The sequence below is a fragment of the Ursus maritimus genome, unplaced genomic scaffold, assembly GCF_017311325.1.
Source record: "Ursus maritimus isolate PB19 unplaced genomic scaffold, ASM1731132v1 scaffold_12, whole genome shotgun sequence".
Lineage (NCBI taxonomy): Eukaryota > Metazoa > Chordata > Mammalia > Carnivora > Ursidae > Ursus > Ursus maritimus.
In genome coordinates this window covers 4,930,067-4,951,004 of record NW_024423564.1, presented here as the reverse complement: position 1 = coordinate 4,951,004, position 20,938 = coordinate 4,930,067, and the positions used below count along the sequence as shown (strand labels likewise).

Here is a 20,938-nt window from a genome sequence, read left to right as displayed (position 1 = left end):
AACACTAGACAGTATTTATCACATTCTATTTTAGATGCCTGTTGGTTGCGGATCATTTCATCTGGTTGGATCTTCCCACTACCTCCAATAAAGAACAGAAGCAGGAGCCACAACATGACTCTCTTGTTCTCATTTTTCTACCGTCATAACAGGAAATCACTTTCTCATTCCTTTCTTCATCATTCTGCCTCCATTCTAATTTTTTAATTAACCCAATGAGTTTGGTAGAAATGTACCCAGAAAGCTATGTGTACATAAAATAACTAGATAACAAAACTTCACACTTAAGGAACATTCTAGAAGTATTTATTTCATTGCTGGCCACTTGGTTGCTACATGCAACTCTCAACAACGAGCTGCCACTCTCCACTCCTACAGAAGAACCAAATGCTATGGTACCACTAAGGTTTTCAGACTTTTGGGCTTTTACTACCAACATCATTACTCTAGGGACAAGCCTTGTAGGGACTTAAAAGCACTTATTCTCTATAAAAAGTAACTTCGTATTTCATGCACATACTCCAATTGGCAGACTTAGATCCAAAATGGAAAGAAAAAAAAATGTATTCTAGTTCTGTAAATTATCAGGAACAAAATAAGCCATTTCTTCTTGCTTTGTTATAAGGAAATCGGATTTTTTTTCTCTATCAGGAATCAGGACAGTAGCTTTGATGATCCCTTAGTTATAAAATTGTTTACTAGTTAAAGTTCTCTCCAAAGATACTAAGAAGTAAGAAGTTGGCTCATTTTCCTGTATGACTTAAAGAAATATTTGCAGTATGTGTAAATTCTAGGTTATACTGTAGACCCTTGTGATCATATTTAAAAGGTCTATTTTCCCCATTTAAAAAATTCTACCTCAGAAGGTAAAGGAAATCCCCATCATCCCTGAGCAAAAAAGGGAAAAATCACAGGTACTTTTATTTGTTAATAGAAGCCACTTAAATGAGTTATCTATCTCTAGAACATTCTCAGAGAATTTACATAAACTGAAGCAGATACGAGGTGTTCTCAGAGGCTTTCTCAGATATATATATTTAGTAGTTTGAGTAGTTGCTCTATAAAAATTGAAATCTAACAACACGGCTAAACATTTTCCATTTTGAAATTTGAGAATATCCTGAGAGGATGCTTATGGACATGAAACTACTGGACGCAGAGGAATTTTTAAAATGTCAGCAGGAGGAAAAGAGAGTGGGGAAAACTACAGTGGAGAAAGTAAGAAGGGGCAGGATAAAGCTGTAGTGACAGGCTGGGCCTTTTCTTCCCATTAAGTCAGGGGACTCTGGCTACGTGTATGCTGTACTTACTCTTCTATTAATACAAACCAGATGCTGAAAGATAAAATTAAGAATGTCCCAAACTAAGTTTAAGTCTTTTAAGGAGTAAATGACAAAAAACACTTTAGCTTCTTAATCAAGGAGTGCTATAATATAATTTCAAGGCATCTTAATATAATTCATTTAACCCTAAAGCAGTTGTGCAATAAGCAAAATGTCATAAAAGGAAAACAACAAAGGTTAACTTCCTACAGGGGCCAACAGACAAGATCTTTGCAGCACAGCAATTAACCTTCACATAGTGGAGTCTTGTTTACAAGGCCATCAAAAACTGAAAATCACAAATGTCACCAACAAAAGGAATGTTGATTAGAGTCAAAAAACTTCCCACCAGGCTGCCTTTTCTGAAGGAATTTCAGACTGTTGCTAGCACAGGTTGGCTAAGCCAGATCTCACTGATGGCTCCATTAGAGAAAGAAAATGCCCCACTCAGTGCTGTTTTAAAAATGTAAAAACACTGGGAGGGAAAAAAACAAAATAAAACAATCTACTGTTCCCTAACGTATACAGCTTAGCACCCAGAGAAAGCCTCTGCCCCCAAAAGAGACTTTCTACAAAGGGGTAAGCTTCATTAAATGAGGTGTAACATTTCATTTTCAGGACATGTCTTTCCTTGCAAGGTCTTTAGAGGCAGAAGTTCCACTTGGAATTCTAATACACATCTCTGTGAGCTCAGCTTCCTGAAAACATACACCTGCCGGGCTCTAGGTTCACCCATGCCAGTGACTGGATTCACTACTTCACAGCCACCAGAATCGCACATACACTATTAACATGATGAAAAATACAGCGACTGCTGCAAGTTTGGCATAAGTGGAACGCATGTTCAAGTACTTCGCGTCCTGGCGGTATTTCTTGGACAGACTGGACAGATTGTTAGCCTTTGAATCCAACGCTGTCAAAGAGGAAAAAAGGAAAACAGTAATTAGTCCCTGAAGTAGTCTGTCTAATGTATTAAGCATAAAAATAACATAAATAAGTGGGACCATATCAAACAACCATGAAGCTTAAACTATCATTTTTATTTTAAGGGTTAGGTTGCATACACTGATTAACCCATGATCCTGAAGCAAAATCTACACTGAATTTTAAAGTTACCAGATTAAATTATGTTCAAATTCTTGAGGCTGTACTGTGAGGTGATTAAGAGTGCTGGCTCTGGTCTCAGAGTCTGGTTCAAATCTCAGCTGCACCAGCCATGTGACATTGGCCAATTCACTCAGTTTCTACTAAGACCCAGTTTCATCATCTATAAAATGAGGATAATAACACTACTGTACCACAGGATTATAGGTACATAAGAATGCCTGTAAAGTGAACACAATCTTCGCATATGATAAGCCTTTGAGAAGTGTTAGTTGATAATAATCACCTTCATCATCATTTAATGGTCTAAACTATATTCTCTCATATCTTGAAAAATGATAATCCATGAAAGATAAGGCTCAGGCAAACAGAAAATTCAATGACTCAGAAACAGAGTACTGAGCTATATCTTAATGGAGACTGCTACCAAATTCCCAAATTTACCACGTGGTAAAAATCATTACGATGCTACCAGAAATTATATTTCAACAGACACAGGAAAGTTGTCTTGTAACTAAAATATAATCACAAGTGCTGGAAAAACACCAATACCTACTAAATGAACTTTTGTAAAGTTTTGTTATTCTAAAAGGACATTTGTAATGTCACTGCCTTCTGTAACTGTTAACTGAGCACTTAGAGAAGCAACCAAAGGGATACAAGCTAGAATGGACTAAAATACATGACATATTTTAATAATAAAAACACATTCTCAGTGTGACATAAATGAATTCTGATCATTTTGCTTCTTTAAATTTTTGAAAAAAACTATTTTGCAATATGAATCTGTTCTTCCTTAAATACTTCTGGAATATTTGGAGTTGCTTAATAAGAGACTGAATTGATTGAGAAATGTGGCATTACTTAACGACAAAAGAATGACAGCCGCTTCTAAATTAGCAATTTGTCCTGTAAGAAAAACACTTAGTCACATAAGAAAAGTTAGGAGATGAGAAATAACCATGACAATGCTGTACGGAATCTTTCCAGCCAGTCTACTAAAATGGACACTCCATTGGATAGAGGTTTTTAACTGCTATGTCTATTGCTACATCCCCAATGCCCAGAACAGAGTCTGGCAATAGTCAGGGATCAAAAAATAAATATTTGCTAAATGAATCTAAATCTGCTGAGAATAACTGGGCAGCAGAACAAATATTAGGTCATATGAAATAAGCAATAGTTAAGAGAATTCCTTTACATAGAAACTTTTGGAAATACATGATATAGTAAAGACAAAGCCACTACTGGGAGAAGTCACTGAGCATATATTTATGTTATAGGCACAAAGCAAAGTGCCAAAAGATACAATGATGATCACAACATACACAACCCCTCTATTTGGGGGAACTTACAGTCTAATAGGATGACACCTCTGAATGAAAAAACAAAACCCATGGCTTAAACAGCTATTTTAGGCAGTGGAACTTACAGTCTAATAGGATGACACCTCTGAATGAAAAAACAAAACCCATGGCTTAAACAGCTATTTTAGGCAGTAAAAACGGGCGTACTTTCATATTGCTGAAAGAACCCATAGGAACTACTCTTAGGTCTTAAATGCAAGACAGGCTAGCTCTAAAACTAAAAATTAGACAGAGGGGTGCCTGAGTGGTAGAGGCAGTTAGGTGTCCAACTCTTTGTTCGACTCAGGTCGTGATCTCAGGGTCGTGAGATCAAGCCCCACGTTGGGCTCTGTGCTCAGTGGGGAATCTCTTAAGACTCTCTCTCCCTCTGTCCCTCCTCCCTGCTCACTCACTTAGAGGGGTACCTGGGCGGCGCAGTTGATTGGGGACCAACTCTTGGTCTCAGCTCAGGTCGTGATCTCAGGGTCCTGGGATCAAGCCCCGCAACAGGCTCTGCGCTCAGCACAGAGTCCACTGGGGACTCTCTTTCCCTCTCCCTCTGCCCCTTCCCATCACGTGCCCTCTCTCTCCCTCTCTCAAATAAACTAATAAATCTTTTTAAAAAATTAGAAAGAGAAAGAAGGCATAAAAGATGGATTCTTATTATGAAGAAGCTTAAAGAGGAAGAAAACATTTTTTGAGGTAGGCTAATCTTATCACTATCCTTCAGATATGCTCTATTCAGATAAGCTTTTCTTCCTCCCTCTTAAAATACCACTCTTCATTTCTTCCTGATCTATCCAAATTCAAGAAATCTTCCCTGTTCACTTCACATTATCTACTTCCTGCTATATTTTACAGCTCTTATTGTTCATATATCTGTTTAAAACTATCACACACTGAAGATGGACAAGGACCTGCAGAAGCCAATGAATTCTGCCAGGCACTAGCAGTGTGACTAAAAGCAAGCTACCTAACTTTTCTGAGTCTGCTTCTTTATCTGTAAAACTGGTTTGACACCACCCAACTCACAAGGGATTACTCTAAAGCATAAGTAAGATGTATATATGTCCCCTTGAGGTGCCTGGGTGGCTCAGTGGGTTAAGCATCGGACTCTTGATTTTTGGCTCAGGTCATGATCTCAGGGTCGTGGGATCGTGCCCCACATCAGGCTCTGTGCTCAGTGTGGCATCTGCTTGAGATTCTCTCTCCCCCTCTCTGTCTGCCCCTCCCCCAGCTCATGCTCTCACTCTCTTTCTCTTTCTGTCTCAAATAAATTAAATCTTTAAAAAAATGAAGTCCCATGGGACGCCTGGGTGGCTCAGGTGGTTAAGCGTCTGCATTTGGCTCAGGTCAAGACCCTGGGGTCCTGGGATCGAATCCTGCATCGGGCTCCTTGCACAGCGGGGAGCCTGCTCCTCCCTCTGCCTGCCGCTCCCCCTGCTTCTGCTCTCTGTCTCTGACAAATAATGAATAAAATCTTAGAAAGTAAAGAAAGAAAAAAAGTCCCCCTACCATACTGCCTAACACAAAGTGTCCAACTGATGTCTTTTCCCTTATACTATCTATAAATTACTCTGTGACAATGACCTTGTTCTTATCTTCCCAATTAGATGAAGTTATTAAGATTAGAAACGTACAGGTGACCCTTAAACAACATGGGTTTGAACTGTGTGCATTCCGCTTATACACAGATTTTTTCATAGAATACTGTAGATGTATTTTCTCTTCCTTATGATTTTAGTAACATTTTCTTTTCTCTAACTTGTTTTATTGTTAAGAATACAGTATATAATATGTGTAACATACAAAATAACATGTTAATTGACTGTTTATACTAAAGGTCAACACTTGGCTATTAGTAGTTAAGTTTTCGGGAAGTCAAAAGTTATATGTGGAGCCCCTGACCCTCACACTGTTCAAAGGTCAACTGTCTTCTTTTTCCAATCAGCACATCAGCTTTGTAGTAACCAGCAAAGCACTAGAAGAGAATCTTTTTACACTTTTGATAAACTAACAATATATAAATTTTAGATTTAAGAAAAGTTCCTGTTCTGATCTATTTTATCCCAGGTAGAAACAGTAAGGCTGTTATGATGAAAATTTACAGACTCAACTCATCCAAAATTTGATGTTTAAAGAGTGTGAAGCTATATGCTGGAACAACTGCTGACTACTAACATAAAGGTTACGATCTGCAGTCCCTAATGAAGGAAAACGCATTTACTCATGATAATGTCACAAGGCTGAGTTCATGAAATACTCATTAAGGCATCTATTTGTGATCATTACTGTGACAGAAATAAAACAAGTATATGAAATAGATATGAAATACATAAATACTACATTTAAAGAGTACATTAAACACTTAGGTAACATTTAAACATTAAGTAAATAAGTATATTTTAAGGCAAATTAGGTAAGTACGCAGGTACACATACATGAACACATACCCATTATGTGCTTAAAAAACGTTACATAGCTAAGTGTCTTAAGAGTTTAAAGGACAAAAGAAGATTAATGTGATGTGGGCTATTAGACTAAAGGAAGACTTCTTTGAGGAGGTAGTTCTTGTCTGGATCTTAAAAGAACAGGTCCGGGATGGTGAAGAAGCTGACCTGGCTGACGTCTGTGAACTAGAGAGCATGAAAGAAGTTTACAATCTCCTTATCTTCCATTACAGAGAACACAATGCCTTGCACATTACAAGCATGTGGTAAGAAGGAAAAGTAAGTTGAAACCAGACTAGATCTTATCTTGTAGTTACAGATTTTAAGTTTTTCAGCAGAGGAATGCCTTGATAAAAATGGCATTTATGACATTTGATCTGGCAGCAACAAAGTCTCCCAGAGTGGCTAGTCAGGAAACCACGGCAATAAATCTTTGACAATTTCCTCTCATTCTTCTTTTCATTTCCCTTAACTTATGTAAGTGTTTCTGTAAATATTTACTTAATGTTGTAAATATCTTGGAAGCAGTAATTGCTTCTGATATGGAATGAAATCTTCACACCATTCCAACTCAACAAAAACTAATCATGCTAGGAAAAAAAAACCATTATATTGGAAGTTTTGTAATGTAATCTATCTCTAAGAGGTGAATTCTTAACAGTGCTAGACAGAATCTGACAGCAAAAAAAAAAAAAAAACACCCCAAAATAAGCTACCCTTGCTTGTAAGACGCTTAATGCTTTACATACCTGAGAGTGCTTCTCCCCGTTGCAGCACTTCTTCGATATTGGCCACCATGATCCTCTGCACATCTTGCAATTCAGTGTTGATGGAGCCTAGGTTCCTCCGAGCACGGCTGTCGATGTAGAGCTTCTTGGTTTTCTGAATGTAGGTGTCTAGGATAATGAAGAAAAGTGACCATGAGCAACTTTGTCCATCGAAGTACTGTAGGGAATAGGAAGTTTTGAGTTTAGCCCTGGATCAGCAACTGTCCATGACTAAGCAAGCTCTTGAGAGAGCATCAAAATTTGAGTTTTGATTTCTTCATTTGTAAAATGTAGACAGATGACCATTCAAGAGAAATGTCCTCTACACACCTCCAAATGAGAAGTCTTTGCTCTCAGGGTCCTTAGAGAAATTAAGAACCACTGCAGTAAGCCTTTCCTGAAAGGAGAGACTTTCAAAACATGTTCCAAGGATCCTTGGGGTTTCACTACTTAATTCTTTATATTCCCTGAAAAGGATCCTGGCAACAATCTAGCATCACTACAGGTTAACATGGCAAGAGTTATTCTCTCTCTTAGGGGGAATGGGGAAAAACATTGTTTTAAAATATTTTCTTTAACATATATTCCTAATTTCACTCTGTTCTTAAACTTCAGATAAAGCAAAATCCCACTATAAAAGTGCAGTCTTATTCATGGTTAGCCCATGTCTGTATTTCTCAAAACTGTAAAAAGAATGACTTATTATTAAAGACCATATTTTCAACTTTTGGCAAAAATCGTAAGTTATATGAGCTGGATACCTCTCATTTGCCTCTTTAGACCTCCTCTCCACCTTTGTGCACCATGCTTTTTGCCCCGGGAAGCTGACCTGCATGGACTACATTGTGGGTTCCTTACCCTGGAGCTTCCAGTTAGGTTCAGCCAATGTGGGAACTCCAAGGGTAAGGCATGAGAGTAGACAGTGATGTTAGAGTATTTATTCCCAACCTCTCCCTGAGAAGTCACCCTAGCCTGGCAGTATCCCTCCAACCAGAGTTACTGCTCCTCTCAAGTTGGTCTTCTCTATAAATTTTCTCCTTTGCAGTTCCAGAAACTGATGCTTTCTCTTATCCCTTCAGGCCTAGGGATGAAAACAATTACTATGTTACTGATCTCAGGTTACTGTACTTTGTGGTTCACCTATAACCCATTCATCTTTGTATATAAGCCTTTAAGTTAATTCAAGTGTACCAAGTATTTCCCGTGTGACCTTGATACAGCAGTCTTATTTTTTTCTTGGGTTTACTGGACCTTTATTATCTTCAAAACAAAATTTGAAAAACCAGACGTTATAAAAATTAGCACTTGCAGAGTTTATAGTTATGAAACAGTAGAATGTTTTGCTGAATTTTCTTTATTTCTAAAAAGTAAGACGACCATTTATCTAGCAAACTGGAAACACTTCAGAAATTCGGAAACAGTAAAACCAATTTCTTTTTTAACTAAAAATATCAGTAATGTCGCCTAATCATACTTACTCGTACTTCTTCTACTTAGGGTACCCAAAACATTTCCTTTGATTTACTGCCATCAGATACTTTACTGGTGATGAATCTTTCTGTAATTAATGTACATGGACACCCATACTCACTATTTATGCATATAATAAATGTTATTCCCCCCCATCATACCTCTTCCAGTATTTTTTTTTTTTAATTAGAGGATCTGAAAGAAACAAAATACCTTCTTTCTGATTTCCAAATTCTGATCTCCAGAAAATGAACCTTACTGGGGGCGGGGAGAACTCAGCTACTATATACCAGTCAAGTAGATCTTTGGGCACAGTTCTGATGACGAATCAAACCAAATCACAAAAAAGGGCAAAGGGCAACAAGTTCTAAGAAAAAGATCAAAAGACCAGAGAAAATTACTTATAAGAAGTCTCATTCATTCAGAAGGACAAAAAGAGATGGAAGAGACAGAATTCAAAACTTCAGTAAGTAAACATCAGAAAAAAAGTGTCAAAATTATTATCAATGTAACAAACAGCTTCTCCATATTGTTTGCTCTCTTGATATAGAGATGAAGGGCAAAAAACTTACCAAACTCAATAAAGGAATAGGGCCTAGACACAGTGGGCACCTTCTTCCCATGCTGTTCATCAAACTCTGAGTGCAAATCTTCTAGGTAGGCAAAAGCCAATTTCTTAGGGAAGGCAGCTTCACACAAAACCAAATAACAAACTCCCTGCTCAATAATGTAGCTGGAGAGACAAAAAAAAAACAAAAAACAAAAAAAAAACACAACAGAAAAACAACAAGAAAAAGTTGTCTGTAGAATAACAATACACCCAACAACTTGAAGCAGACTCTCGGTGCCTTACAAACTTTTGAAAATATTCTAGCCTTTGAGTCTAGCTAAATCAGAAAATCAATTTCAAACCACAAATCTTTGGTATCAGAAAGCAAACATCATCCCATTATTAGAATTATATTCCAAAAGGAATATTTAAACATGTTTATTATAATTGTTTATTTATTATATAATTCAGCTAAAATATCTTAATACCTAAGACTTTTTCTTGAAAACTCAGAGTTGTGACTCCATCTACCTTCTGATTATATATGGAAACAAGTATACATATATTTAAACTCCTTCCAGTTATAAGAAGAAGAGTGGACTGGAAATTTCTGTGGATACCTAGAAGTTGGAAGTTAATGCCACAACGTTTACCAGATACAGATAATGACCTTAGGACAAATAATATTCCCTAATTCCCAGGACAGAACTCCGTATCAACTATCCAGTATCCAATAACAGAACTATCTTCCTCTTAGCTCCCTGGCACTCTGGAAGGAGCTATATGACTACGTGTCTGAGATGTCTTAGAAAGAGGTTAGGTTACTCAGTGATTTCCAAATGTCTTCTTAGCCACAGTACTCTTTATTTCAGCAATAATTATATTCAGAAGACCAATATGTACATCAAATAAAATCACAAGGTCATTAGTTTAAGTAGGAGTATAAGGGCACAAAGCATTATATATACCCCTATCCCTACCCTTACTACATGGCTCCTAATGCACCCTAGGACTCCACAGAGCAGTTTACAGTATATCATATGATCTCTCAGGCCCCTTGTGATGATAATGATGATGATGATAATGATGATGATACTCTCTTGCTTGGGCATCTGAATCAGCTGCTCTCCTTGCCTTCAATCTAGACCATCTTCTAAACTTCCAGTTTTATTCCTAAAGAGTAAATATGACCATATTACCCTGCTTAAAGACTCTCAGGGTTCCCTAATACCTATAAAATAAAATCACACTCTTTGATATAATACTTGTGGCTCCAAAACAGGTGTAGGCCGCATTCCATCATGCTGTTCTCCAAACTTAGTTATTTTACATCCTCATGGACTTCTGCTTATATATACATATATATTTCTAATTGTAATACTCTTTTATGTACCTGGAGAAACCTTGTTCATTTTCATATGCTCGATTCTACTATAGTTTTATTCATAAAATTTCTCTGTATTCTCCCCTCTCTCTACCCCTTTTCCTCAAACTTATACCCTAAAAATGGGAATTTATTGCTTCCCTCTCTCTAGTCCCAAAGCATTTCATTTATAACCAAATTATAGCATTTCTTGCCCTAAGGTATCATAGTTTAGTTGTCTGAATATGTTTCTCTCTGCTAATAAGATAAGCTCATAAAAGCTACAAACATTAAAGGCAGAACTTAACATATGGTTTGGCAAAGGATAATCTTTAATAAATAGCTCTTAGATGGAAATAATGGATGAGAAGAGATTATAAAGTTCCTAAAGGAACCATACAGAAGAAAAACATTTCAATTCCACTAGAACTTCCCTAGGTTTTTTGCTCCTAACCCATGGTAGAGATAAAGATACTATATATAATTAGGTGCCTATATATTTTTTTGATGTTGAAAATTGGATTTATAGAAAATATTTCATATACTACACAAATTAATACCTTATAAAACTTAATATCCAGGCAACCTTCTGGGGTCCCCTTCCTCTTTGGGAGCTTTGTACTCTATCATTCAATGAACTTTACTATCACTCAATAAACCTTGCTTCGCTGCCCACCAAAAATAAATACATAAATAAATAAATACATACATACATAAAATTTACAAGTTAAAAAAAATTTTTTAAATAAAACTTAATATCCACTACTTTCTTAACCAATAAACCAGGGTTTTGTTTTAATTTTGGTTTGTATACTTGTTTGTTTCTGATGGGTGATCTTTTTTTTCCCCTTTCAAGGTAAACACAGCAAGTCCCTCCCAGGTCTGTATTATCTTAGCCTCTGAGTTCCCAAAATAGGAACTAAGCTAATCCTATTTTATTTTCCCTTGATCTTCTTGTCCTCTTTTTTTTTTTAATCCTTCCTGTTTTGTCACTCTCAAACTTGACATGTATTAAACATTTAATACCAGTTATTTGTAAATAATTTGAAATCCAATAAAGTCCTTTTGATTCCTCTCCCGGCTATATGCATTGTCTATAGCCACTGACTGAGATGCTCTTAAATCATCCTCACAAAACTATGACCATTTTCCCTATTTTATAGAGGAAACGGAGGCCTAGAGAAATATGTGAGTTGTTCAAGGTTATGTTGTTAGTAAACGTTTGAGCAAGAATACTAATCTACATACATCTGGCTCTAAGAAGCTCCTAAAGCAAAAAATTATCTATTTCTTTTTTTTTTTTTAAGATTTTATTTATTTCTGTGACAGAGAGACAGCCAGCGAGAGAGGGAACACAGCAGTGGGAGTGGGAGAGGAAGAAGCAGGCTCCCAGAGGAGGAGCCCGATGTGGGACTCGATCCCGGAACGCGGGGATCACGTCCTGAGCCAAAGGGTGCCGCTTAATGACTGCACCACCCAGGCGCCCCAAAAAATTATCTATTTCTGCATGATGGTTATAGCATTCATTAAACACAGGGTAACAGGTTAATTTATTGTATGCAAACTGAATAAACAAACCAAGATTTCTGTTTTGCAAAACTGGAGCCAGGGAAGTTACTTCCATGAAGAGTTTATATTTTTAAATTTTTCTTTATTTTTAAAAAATTGTTACCATTCTTATCAGGTATTACTTATATCCACTGTATCTCATACTTAAATGATCACAAAGAAATAGAATTATACTCACTGGAAAGTCATGGCGCCAGCTTCCAAGGTACATCTAGTAGGGGACTGTTCATTTAACTTGCGAAAGAGTTGCTTAGCCTGACTCTGGTACTGTTGAAGATCCCGGCCAGACTGAAAGAAGACACCTTCATTTAAGAATTTTCCACACACAAAAAACACTGTCACAATTAATGAGCAGCATCATACTATGAGGACACTATGTAAATAAGGTCCTTCATTAAAGGTTAGTAAGATTCATTTTAACAAAAGAAAAATGGCCTACTTCTAGAGCAAAAAGGAAGATCAAACCTCTAGTTGTTCAAGAAAATCACATTATTTGCTAAGAAGCAAATTGAGGGCCTCAGAGGGGAGGGAGGTGGGGGATTGGGCTGGGCGGGTGATGGGTATTACGGAGGGCACATATTGCATGGAGCACTGGGTGTTATACGCAAACAATGAATCATGAAACACTACATCAAAAACTGATGTACTGTATGGTGACTAACATAACATAATAAAAAAATTTTAAAAAAGAGTAAATACCTATTTTTCTCAAAGTATTCCAAAAAACAGAAGAGGAAGGAAAGCTTCCAATTCATTTTATGAGGCCAGCATTATCATGTACCAAAATGAGATAAAGACACCATTAAAAAGACCCACTATTTCTGATGAACACAGATGCAAAAATCCTCAACAAAATTTTAACAAACTGAATCCAACAATACATTAAAAAAATCATTCACCACAATCAAGTGGGATTTATTCCTGGGATGCAAGAGTGGTTCAATATTTGCAAATCAATCAACATGATACATCACATCAACAAGAAAAAGGATAAAAACTATATGATCATTTCATTTATTTTTATTTTTTATATTATTAGGTTATGTTAAGTCACCATACAGTACATCATTAGCTTTTGATGTAGTGTTCCGTGATCTGTTGTTTGCGTATAACACCTAGTGCTCCATGCAATATGTGCCCTCCTTAATACCCATCACCGGGCTAGCCCATTTCCCCCCCACCAAAACCCTCAGTTTGTTTCCTGGAGTCCATATTCTCTCATGGTTTGTCTCCCCCTCTGTTTTTCCCCTCTTCCTTTTCCTTTTCCTTCTCTTAATGATCTCCCTGCTATTCCTTAAGTTCCACAAATAAGTGAAACCATATGATAATTGTCTTTCTCTGCTTGACTTATTTCACTTAGCATAATCTCCTCCGGGTTCTATCCATGTTGATGCAAATGTTGGGTAATCATCCTTTCTGATGGCTGAGTAATATTCCATTTGCATATATGGACCACATCTTCTTTATCCATTCATCTGTTGAAGGGCATCTCAGCTCCATCCACAGTTTGGCTATTGTGATATCCCTGATGAATACGGATGTCAAAATTCTCAACAAGCTCCTAGCTAATAGGATCCAACAGTACATTAAAAGGATCAGCCATCTTAGTGCTCTCTAGCTCTCTCAAATAAATGAAATCTAACATAAAGTAAAATAAAGTAAAGTAAAAATAAAATAAAATAAAATAAAATAAATGAACTGAAAATTTCAGTATGAATAAGGAAGCAAACAAGCATGAAATGAACCAGGAGAGTTAGGCAGACACCACTAGAAGTATCAATTTATAGATTTATCTTGTTTAGTACTGCCCCTACAGCAATGACTTGTTATAATACTCTTCACTTGAGAAATTTTTCTATATTAACATATATATGTGTATGCATGCATGTGTATATTTATATATTAACAACACTACAATAATTAACATTATAATATACAGTAACATTATTATATTAATTCATATTGCATTTTTTTTTCATGACTGGTCAGCTAGTAAAGGAGAGTGAATACTATTACATGCTTTGAACTAGTGCATAATATCCTACATTCCTAAATTTGAATGGTACTTGAATGGTTTGCTTCACCAATGCCATTATATATGTGGCACTTGGAAGAGATCTGACCCCACAACATTAGACAGAAGGGGATGCAAATAAAGTTGGAAATGTTACTAAAGTGCCAAGAAATAATATCAACATTGATCAATGATTTTTCAACCTTGGCTTTACACTAGAATCACCTGGGTGTTGTACGAAAACTAATCAACCCCAATCTCCCCCCACTCCAAACCAATTAAATCAGTATCTCAGAGGTGGAACTCAGAAATTGGTATTTTAAAAGTAACTGCAACCACAGATGTTACGTAAAACTGTTTTTGATAGCTAAAGGCAGGTGAGCACCTTAAAGGAACCGGCTGAAGAAAAAAATGGCAAAAAAATTGTCAGACTGGTACAAATCCTTTGACCTTATAAGAAGTATTGTAAACATTACTGCAACCTAAGAGAAAAAGACTAATAACTGTATCAACTGCAGAAAACTATGTCCAGGGGCGCCTGGGTGGCTCAGTCGTTAAGCGTCTGCCTTTCGCTCAGGGCGTGATCCCGGCGTTATGAGATCGAGCCCCACATCAGGCTCTTCTGCTGGAGCCCTGCTTCTCCCTCTCCCACTCCCCCTGCTTGTGTTCCCTCTCTCTCTGGCTGTCTCTCTGTCAAATAAATAAATAAATAAATAAATAAATAAATAAATAAATAAAAGAAAGAAAACTATGTCCAAAAACATGCTACAGTTTTAGGGATTTATCATGAACATAGCATCGACTGCCACTGCAGAACACTGAGATTACACGGAGATTATGGCACGCCAACCAACATTTTACAGTGTCGGTTTCATTAGCATCACCATCACTGAGAACGCAATGCTGGCACAATCTTCCTGATAATCATTTTTGCACTTTGTATTAGAAAATATAAAATTTTGCATATTGTTTTATCTAACAATTCTGTATCTTTGAAAATATACATACATATCATATGTTTAAAAAAACTATAAATGCATTATAAAAGTAAAAAACAAATGTTCAGTAATAGAACAGGAAATTGGTTAAATAACATATGGTATATTTATATAGTGGAATACTATACAGCCATTAAAATGTATACTTTTAATGATATGAGAAGATACTCACTATACACTAAGTGAAAAAAATTAGGTGAACAGTCTTACAGTATTACCCATTGTTTAATCTGATACACACACACAATTAAGGTTATACATTAAAATGGGTATAATGTAAGTACAGATTTTGGTAATACTATTTAACATTTTGGTCCTTAGGATTATACATATTTACTGAATTTTCTAGAGTAAGCACAGACTAGTTTTATAATGGAAAATTATTCATTTACCCATTTCTGTTTATTGCATATTTGTAACCCACAAATATGAACAGTTCTAATATAAACTTTAAGAAATGCAAAATAAAACCAGAAAATTTTTCAGAAAAATCTTAATAAAATCTTAAATTAATAAATCTTAAATTAATAAAGTTAAATGAAAGCATTCACTTTCTGCCAGCCACTGTTCTTTTTTATTTTAAACTTTTTTTTTTTAAAGATTTTGTTTATTTATTTGACAGACAGAGTGAGTGTGTGCACAAGAAGAGGGAGCAGCAGGCAGAGGGGAATGGGAGAAGCAGCCTCTCCACTGAGCAGGGAGTCTGATGCGGGCTTGATCCCAGAACACTGGGATCATGACCTGAGCCGAGGGCAGACGCTTAACCAACTGAGCCACACAGGTGCCCCTGCCAGCCACTGCTCTAAACACTTTACGTAATTTAACTTAAATAATCTTTACAATTATCCTGTGAGGTGATTAGAACTATTATAGAACTATCATGCCCATTTTACTGCATGAGAAGTAAAACTTGCACATGGACTAGGAGCCAGTAAGGGGAGGGACAAGAACTGAACCCAGGCAGTCTAGTTCTGGAGTCCCTGTTCCCAAGCATGCTGTACCACCACTACAATTAAAATTGTTTTGGTGATAGCAGATCCACCTTCTGGGTGATCTTACTATTTGATATTAAATCTAATTCACAGGAAATGCTCAAGAAACTGTGTGGCAGCTCTGATCTAGATCTTACAAAACAACATATTCACTACTGTACACACAGACCCTCAGTTTGCTTTCAAGGTTAAAGGAACAAAGGGCCCACAGTCACCAGACTACCTAAAAACAGATTAGATGTCCTCATTCTGTTTTCCACTTCATCTAGAACAAACTTGATAAACTTTGTATACAGTATAATGGAAAGATGTGTTAGCAATCCAATAATGAATTGGATGTGAATGTCTAGACAAATCCTGAAACTAATTTGAGGTCATCCAATAGCATATTTAGGATTTGATTTCATATATAATATAAAAGGTACAGGGAAGAAATTTACCAAATAACTATAATACTTTTTATTGTTACCACCTAGGACTGCTGAATAATTATATCAAATGCCACCTTTCGTCTTTACAAGAATGTTTAGCTAAGCTCTTATCATTTTTAAATTCCTGTTGAACTCAGCTGGTCAAAGGCCAGAAGCACCAAGAACCAACCATTTTCCTCTAAAAGCAATTACAGTAAGGTGACTAATGAACCCTCAATAATTGGGGGAGTGTGGCAGTTTAAATGGACAACCGATTATCTGCTTTTTTGATGCTCCCCACTGAATCCTTGGTTAGATCAAACACCTTCAAGTCCACAGAGCTGGGGCAAAATGAAAGAAGAGAGAACGCCCTTCATTCTGAGGTAGAATAGAAAGATAGATGAAGAAATTGCAAACATCCAAAAGGGAGAAACATACCAGAGAGGTACAAGAAAGGAAACAGAATATCAGAATCCAGGTTTGAAGAGAAAAGTTCATCTCCCTACCACCCTACGCTGACACTTCTAGTTGAGCACAGAGGAAACAGTGCATGAGATACTCTGCCTAAATCATTTTTAAAATTTTAATCTTCATTGTATTATCTGAATAACTGTTCATCTCCAGTAATAACGCAGTCTGTACAAGACTAGCACCTAGTAACCATCTAACATATGATATCTGTGATCAGTGTAAAACACTGAAAGAGTACATTGAATTATCTGGACTGAACAATTAAGGTACTTAACTATAAAAACTATTTGGTTGAAACATCTATTTCTTAAAAAGTTACCTCTGGACTCCTAAGAAGTAAATACATTATTAAAAAGTTTTAGAACAAGGCAGTAAAGTGTACCAGTTAGGCACTACGGCTCTGGTCTAGAGTCAGAGAGATATTGATTAAAAATCAGTGGTTCTTAACCAGGGGTGATTCTGCCAATCACACCTGGCAATGTCTGGAAGTATTATACAACTAGAGGGTGGTGATGGTAGTTACTGCCATCGAAGACGTAGAGGCCAGGGATGTTAGTAGACATCCTACAATGCACAAGATCATTTCCGACAACAAAGAATTATTTGACCTAAAATATCAACAGTGCTGACATTAAGAAACTGATGAAAAATTCCATTATGCTACTTATTAGCTACCTGACTCATACAAAAAACCTATCGTCTCTAAGGTGGGAGATTCCTATCTATAAATGGGAATAATAATACTAACTATCCTAACATGATTGATATGAAGATTGAATGAAGTCATATACCTGACAGGCTTTGGCACAATGCTTGGCATGTAGTAGGTATTCTATAAATGTTCTGTATACTATGATCAAAATAAAAATGAATTTAGGATTCGTATTTTTACAGACATTAAAAGTTTAGGGAAGATTCTACCATTCAAAGTCCAAATATTTTTTTAAAGATTTTATTTATCTATTCATGAGAGACAGAGAGAGAGAGAGGGAGAGGGAGAAGCAGGATCCCCACAGAGCAGGGAGCTCAATGCAGGACTCAATCCCAGGACCCCAGGGCCACGAGCTGAGCCAAAAGCAGATGCTTAACGGGCTAAGCCACCCAGGCGCCCTCAAAGTCCAAATGCCTAAAGGAAAAAACTATGGAATTGCCTTCTCAAAAATACTTTTGTGAAAAATTTCTTTCCTTATCAATTAACAAAGTAACCCATCTTTGTAGACCAACACCTAATTCAGAATTAAATTAAGAAACACACAATAGGGGTACCTGGGTGGTTCAGTCAGTCGAGCGACCGACTCTTTTGATTTTGGCTCTTGATTTCAGCTGGGGTGGTGATCTTGGGTTGTGGGATGGAGCCCCAAGCCCCACATGGAGTTGGCCTGGGACTCTTCTTTCTGCCCCTCCCCCCACTTGCGAGTGTACCCACATGCTCTCTCAAATAAATAAAATCTTAAAAAAAACCCACAATAATATATCAATTATTTTTTCAGTAAAGTATCAAGGCAGAGTAAGGAGCTACTAATATCAAGTAGACTTTCAAATTCATTTTGTATTCTTTGCCCACATTAAAATCCAATGCAATAAACACACCGGACTTATCCCTGGGGAAAACAATTTCCTGAACTACATATATATCTTTCAAGGAGAATTTTCCCACCCTATCTCCCTTGTTCAAGTCATGTTCCTGCATTTATTTTAATAATTTCACTCCTTCTGTAGAGTGGTCCTCGAAAATTCTTAACAAATTGGGAAAAAAGTATTTCACAACTGAAAATTAAGGGCACACTGTATTTTTCATATTTTGTACCAATGATTAGACTTTGTTTTGTACAATGAATAGAAAATATTTCACTTAGCATTACCTGGACTTCATGATCTGTATCAATATTCTCCTAAATGTGAAAATAAACATATTTCCAAGTCAAACCTAAAAAGACATATAACCAAATAGAAGCTTTCCTTATTACTAGACAGTCCTGTCAGCTTAGATGTCATTTCTTCTGGGAAGACTTTTCCTGGTCTCCCAAAACTAACTTAGGTACCTTTTCTGTAAGGTAAAAGAATAAAGTAAAAGAGCCTTTTATCTTTACCTTTCCATAAGTAAAACAGCCACAGAGCCTTCTTCCTCTTTTATAGTAGTTGTCCTATATTATAATTGCTCATTAGTTTTCTGGCTTTTCCACTAACTGTAAGCTCCATGAAAGCAGGGACTGTGTCCTCTAGCCTCCTGTATTATCACCATGCTTGACACAATTGATGTGTTCAATAAGGGTTTTTTTTTTTTCCAAGAATATACGAATGAAAAGCCTAAGAAGAGATATGTGCAAAATATTTCTTTCTAGAACTCATCCTTTTTTCAGGCCTTGAGTTTCGTTTTGTTTTTTTAACTACTTAGGATGTATGAGAAAGTAAAATAAAATTGTTCACTTTAATTAAGTTACATAATTTTCATTCTCAGCCTCCCTTCTTCAGAGACGGCCCCACCTTGATCCAGAAACCTGTCTCACACCAGAAATTTCTCTTGCGATTCTAATGCAGCTTCTTTTCAAGATATTTGGGGCTGTTGTTGTTTTTTCATCAATTCAATACACTTTTGAGCACTTATGCTAGCACAAAACTGCTGCTGTAAAAGCTATGAGAAACACAAAGATGATTAAGATCTGCCTACTGCCTCCTAGAAAATTCAAATTATTGCAAGACAAAGGAAAACAGTAAAATGAAAGTACAAGGCATTACAGGAATACAACATAGGAGTTATAATTTGAACAGTCGAAATTTAAATTTAGTAGGGCTTATTGGAGGAGGTGGGAATTGGATATAACCTTGAAAGAAAGTACTGTACTGAACTTCAAACAGGTGTCTATATGTGGCAATATTATCTCACCCACTTTCAAAAGATGTCATCAAGATAGGTCAAGGATCAAGTGCCACAATAGAAGAGGTTGAAGAACTTAGGAGCTGATTTTTCCCAGGACCTGTTAGTCAGCCTTAACAGCAGCAGAAAATTAGAAATTCCCATTTTTAACAAAGTCTCTAAGAGTTACACAACACCGGGTGATCACAATCGGCTGAAACTATCCCTATATAGGCTGGAGCGTCTTTCCACAGAGAAACACGTAAGACAAAAATATACCTCCTCCGTCAGGAAAGATTTCTTCTCACCAGCCGTCCCTCCACTGCCAAAGGATAAAAGAGCAATTCAGAGGGGTCGAGAGTGCACGGGAGGTCGCAAGGGTCTTCTGCGTTCTAAGAAGAAATCCGGTACTGACAGCGGAGCTCAGGCAGGGACTTGGGGTCGCGGGGATCTACGAGCTCACCTGTTCGTCCTCCTGCATCGAGGCGGCCAGCGGGAGCCCGTCCGCCACACGGGCGATCATCGTAAGCAACACCATCTTCACAGGCTACAGGGACCCAATACTGGCCGGGATGGCCGTAGACGTTGTCCTGACTTCCTCTGCTGCGACAACAGTTACACCTCTATCTTAGTTCCCGAAGATCCAGCTGCTTGCGTCTGCGCTTCCCGCTGAGGTGGCCGGAAACTAGCTTTGGAGCGTTCCACTACCGGTCCTCAGAATTGGCTTCCCACCGAGAACCACAACTACCAGAACACTAGTTCCGCGGTCTCGCCTTCCACCTTCGGAAGCTTCCAAGGCCCCGCCCGCTTTTCTGGATTAGGCGCTTCGAAGAAACCTTGACCCTTGAGGGTTGTGGCTTACGAACTAAAATAGAATTTTCTAGTTCCCACTACTTTAAGCCTGGGGAGAGGGCTGGGAAGAGTGGTGGAAGTTAATGGAATGGGTGCATAGATGGAGAGTATGTGAAAAAAACGAAAATCAAGCTATATATTTTCATATTTTATATTATATATGTTTTATATATAATGCTTTCTATTTCATATATTTCTAGGCAGGGATTTTTGTCTGCTTGAGGATTTTTTTGTTCAGTTGGTTTTTGCTTGTTTGTTTATGCTATATTTCCAGATCCTTGAACAGTTTCCAGTAAAAAACAAATGTCTATTGTATTGTATGTGTGAAAAAATGACCAACCATGGGACATCAGAAATCACCAAATCAGTCACCCATCCAAAAGCTGGGATCTCTGCTACATCCTTA

The 20,938-nt window shown here is 37.1% G+C and overlaps 1 protein-coding gene across 1 annotated transcript; it reads right to left on the bottom strand.

Moving 5' to 3' along the window:
* Positions 1-290: 290 nt before the first annotated feature.
* SEC22B (SEC22 homolog B, vesicle trafficking protein) lies at positions 291-20,372 on the bottom strand. The gene is made up of 5 exons (XM_008706351.2): positions 20,144-20,372; positions 12,120-12,229; positions 9,032-9,192; positions 6,972-7,118; positions 291-2,235 (listed from the first exon to the last, which is right to left on the bottom strand). The coding sequence occupies exons 1-5, from the start codon at positions 20,216-20,218 to the stop codon at positions 2,081-2,083; spliced, it is 648 nt and encodes a 215-aa protein (XP_008704573.1). The 5' UTR covers positions 20,219-20,372; the 3' UTR covers positions 291-2,080.
* Between the last annotated feature and the right edge of the window lie 566 nt (positions 20,373-20,938).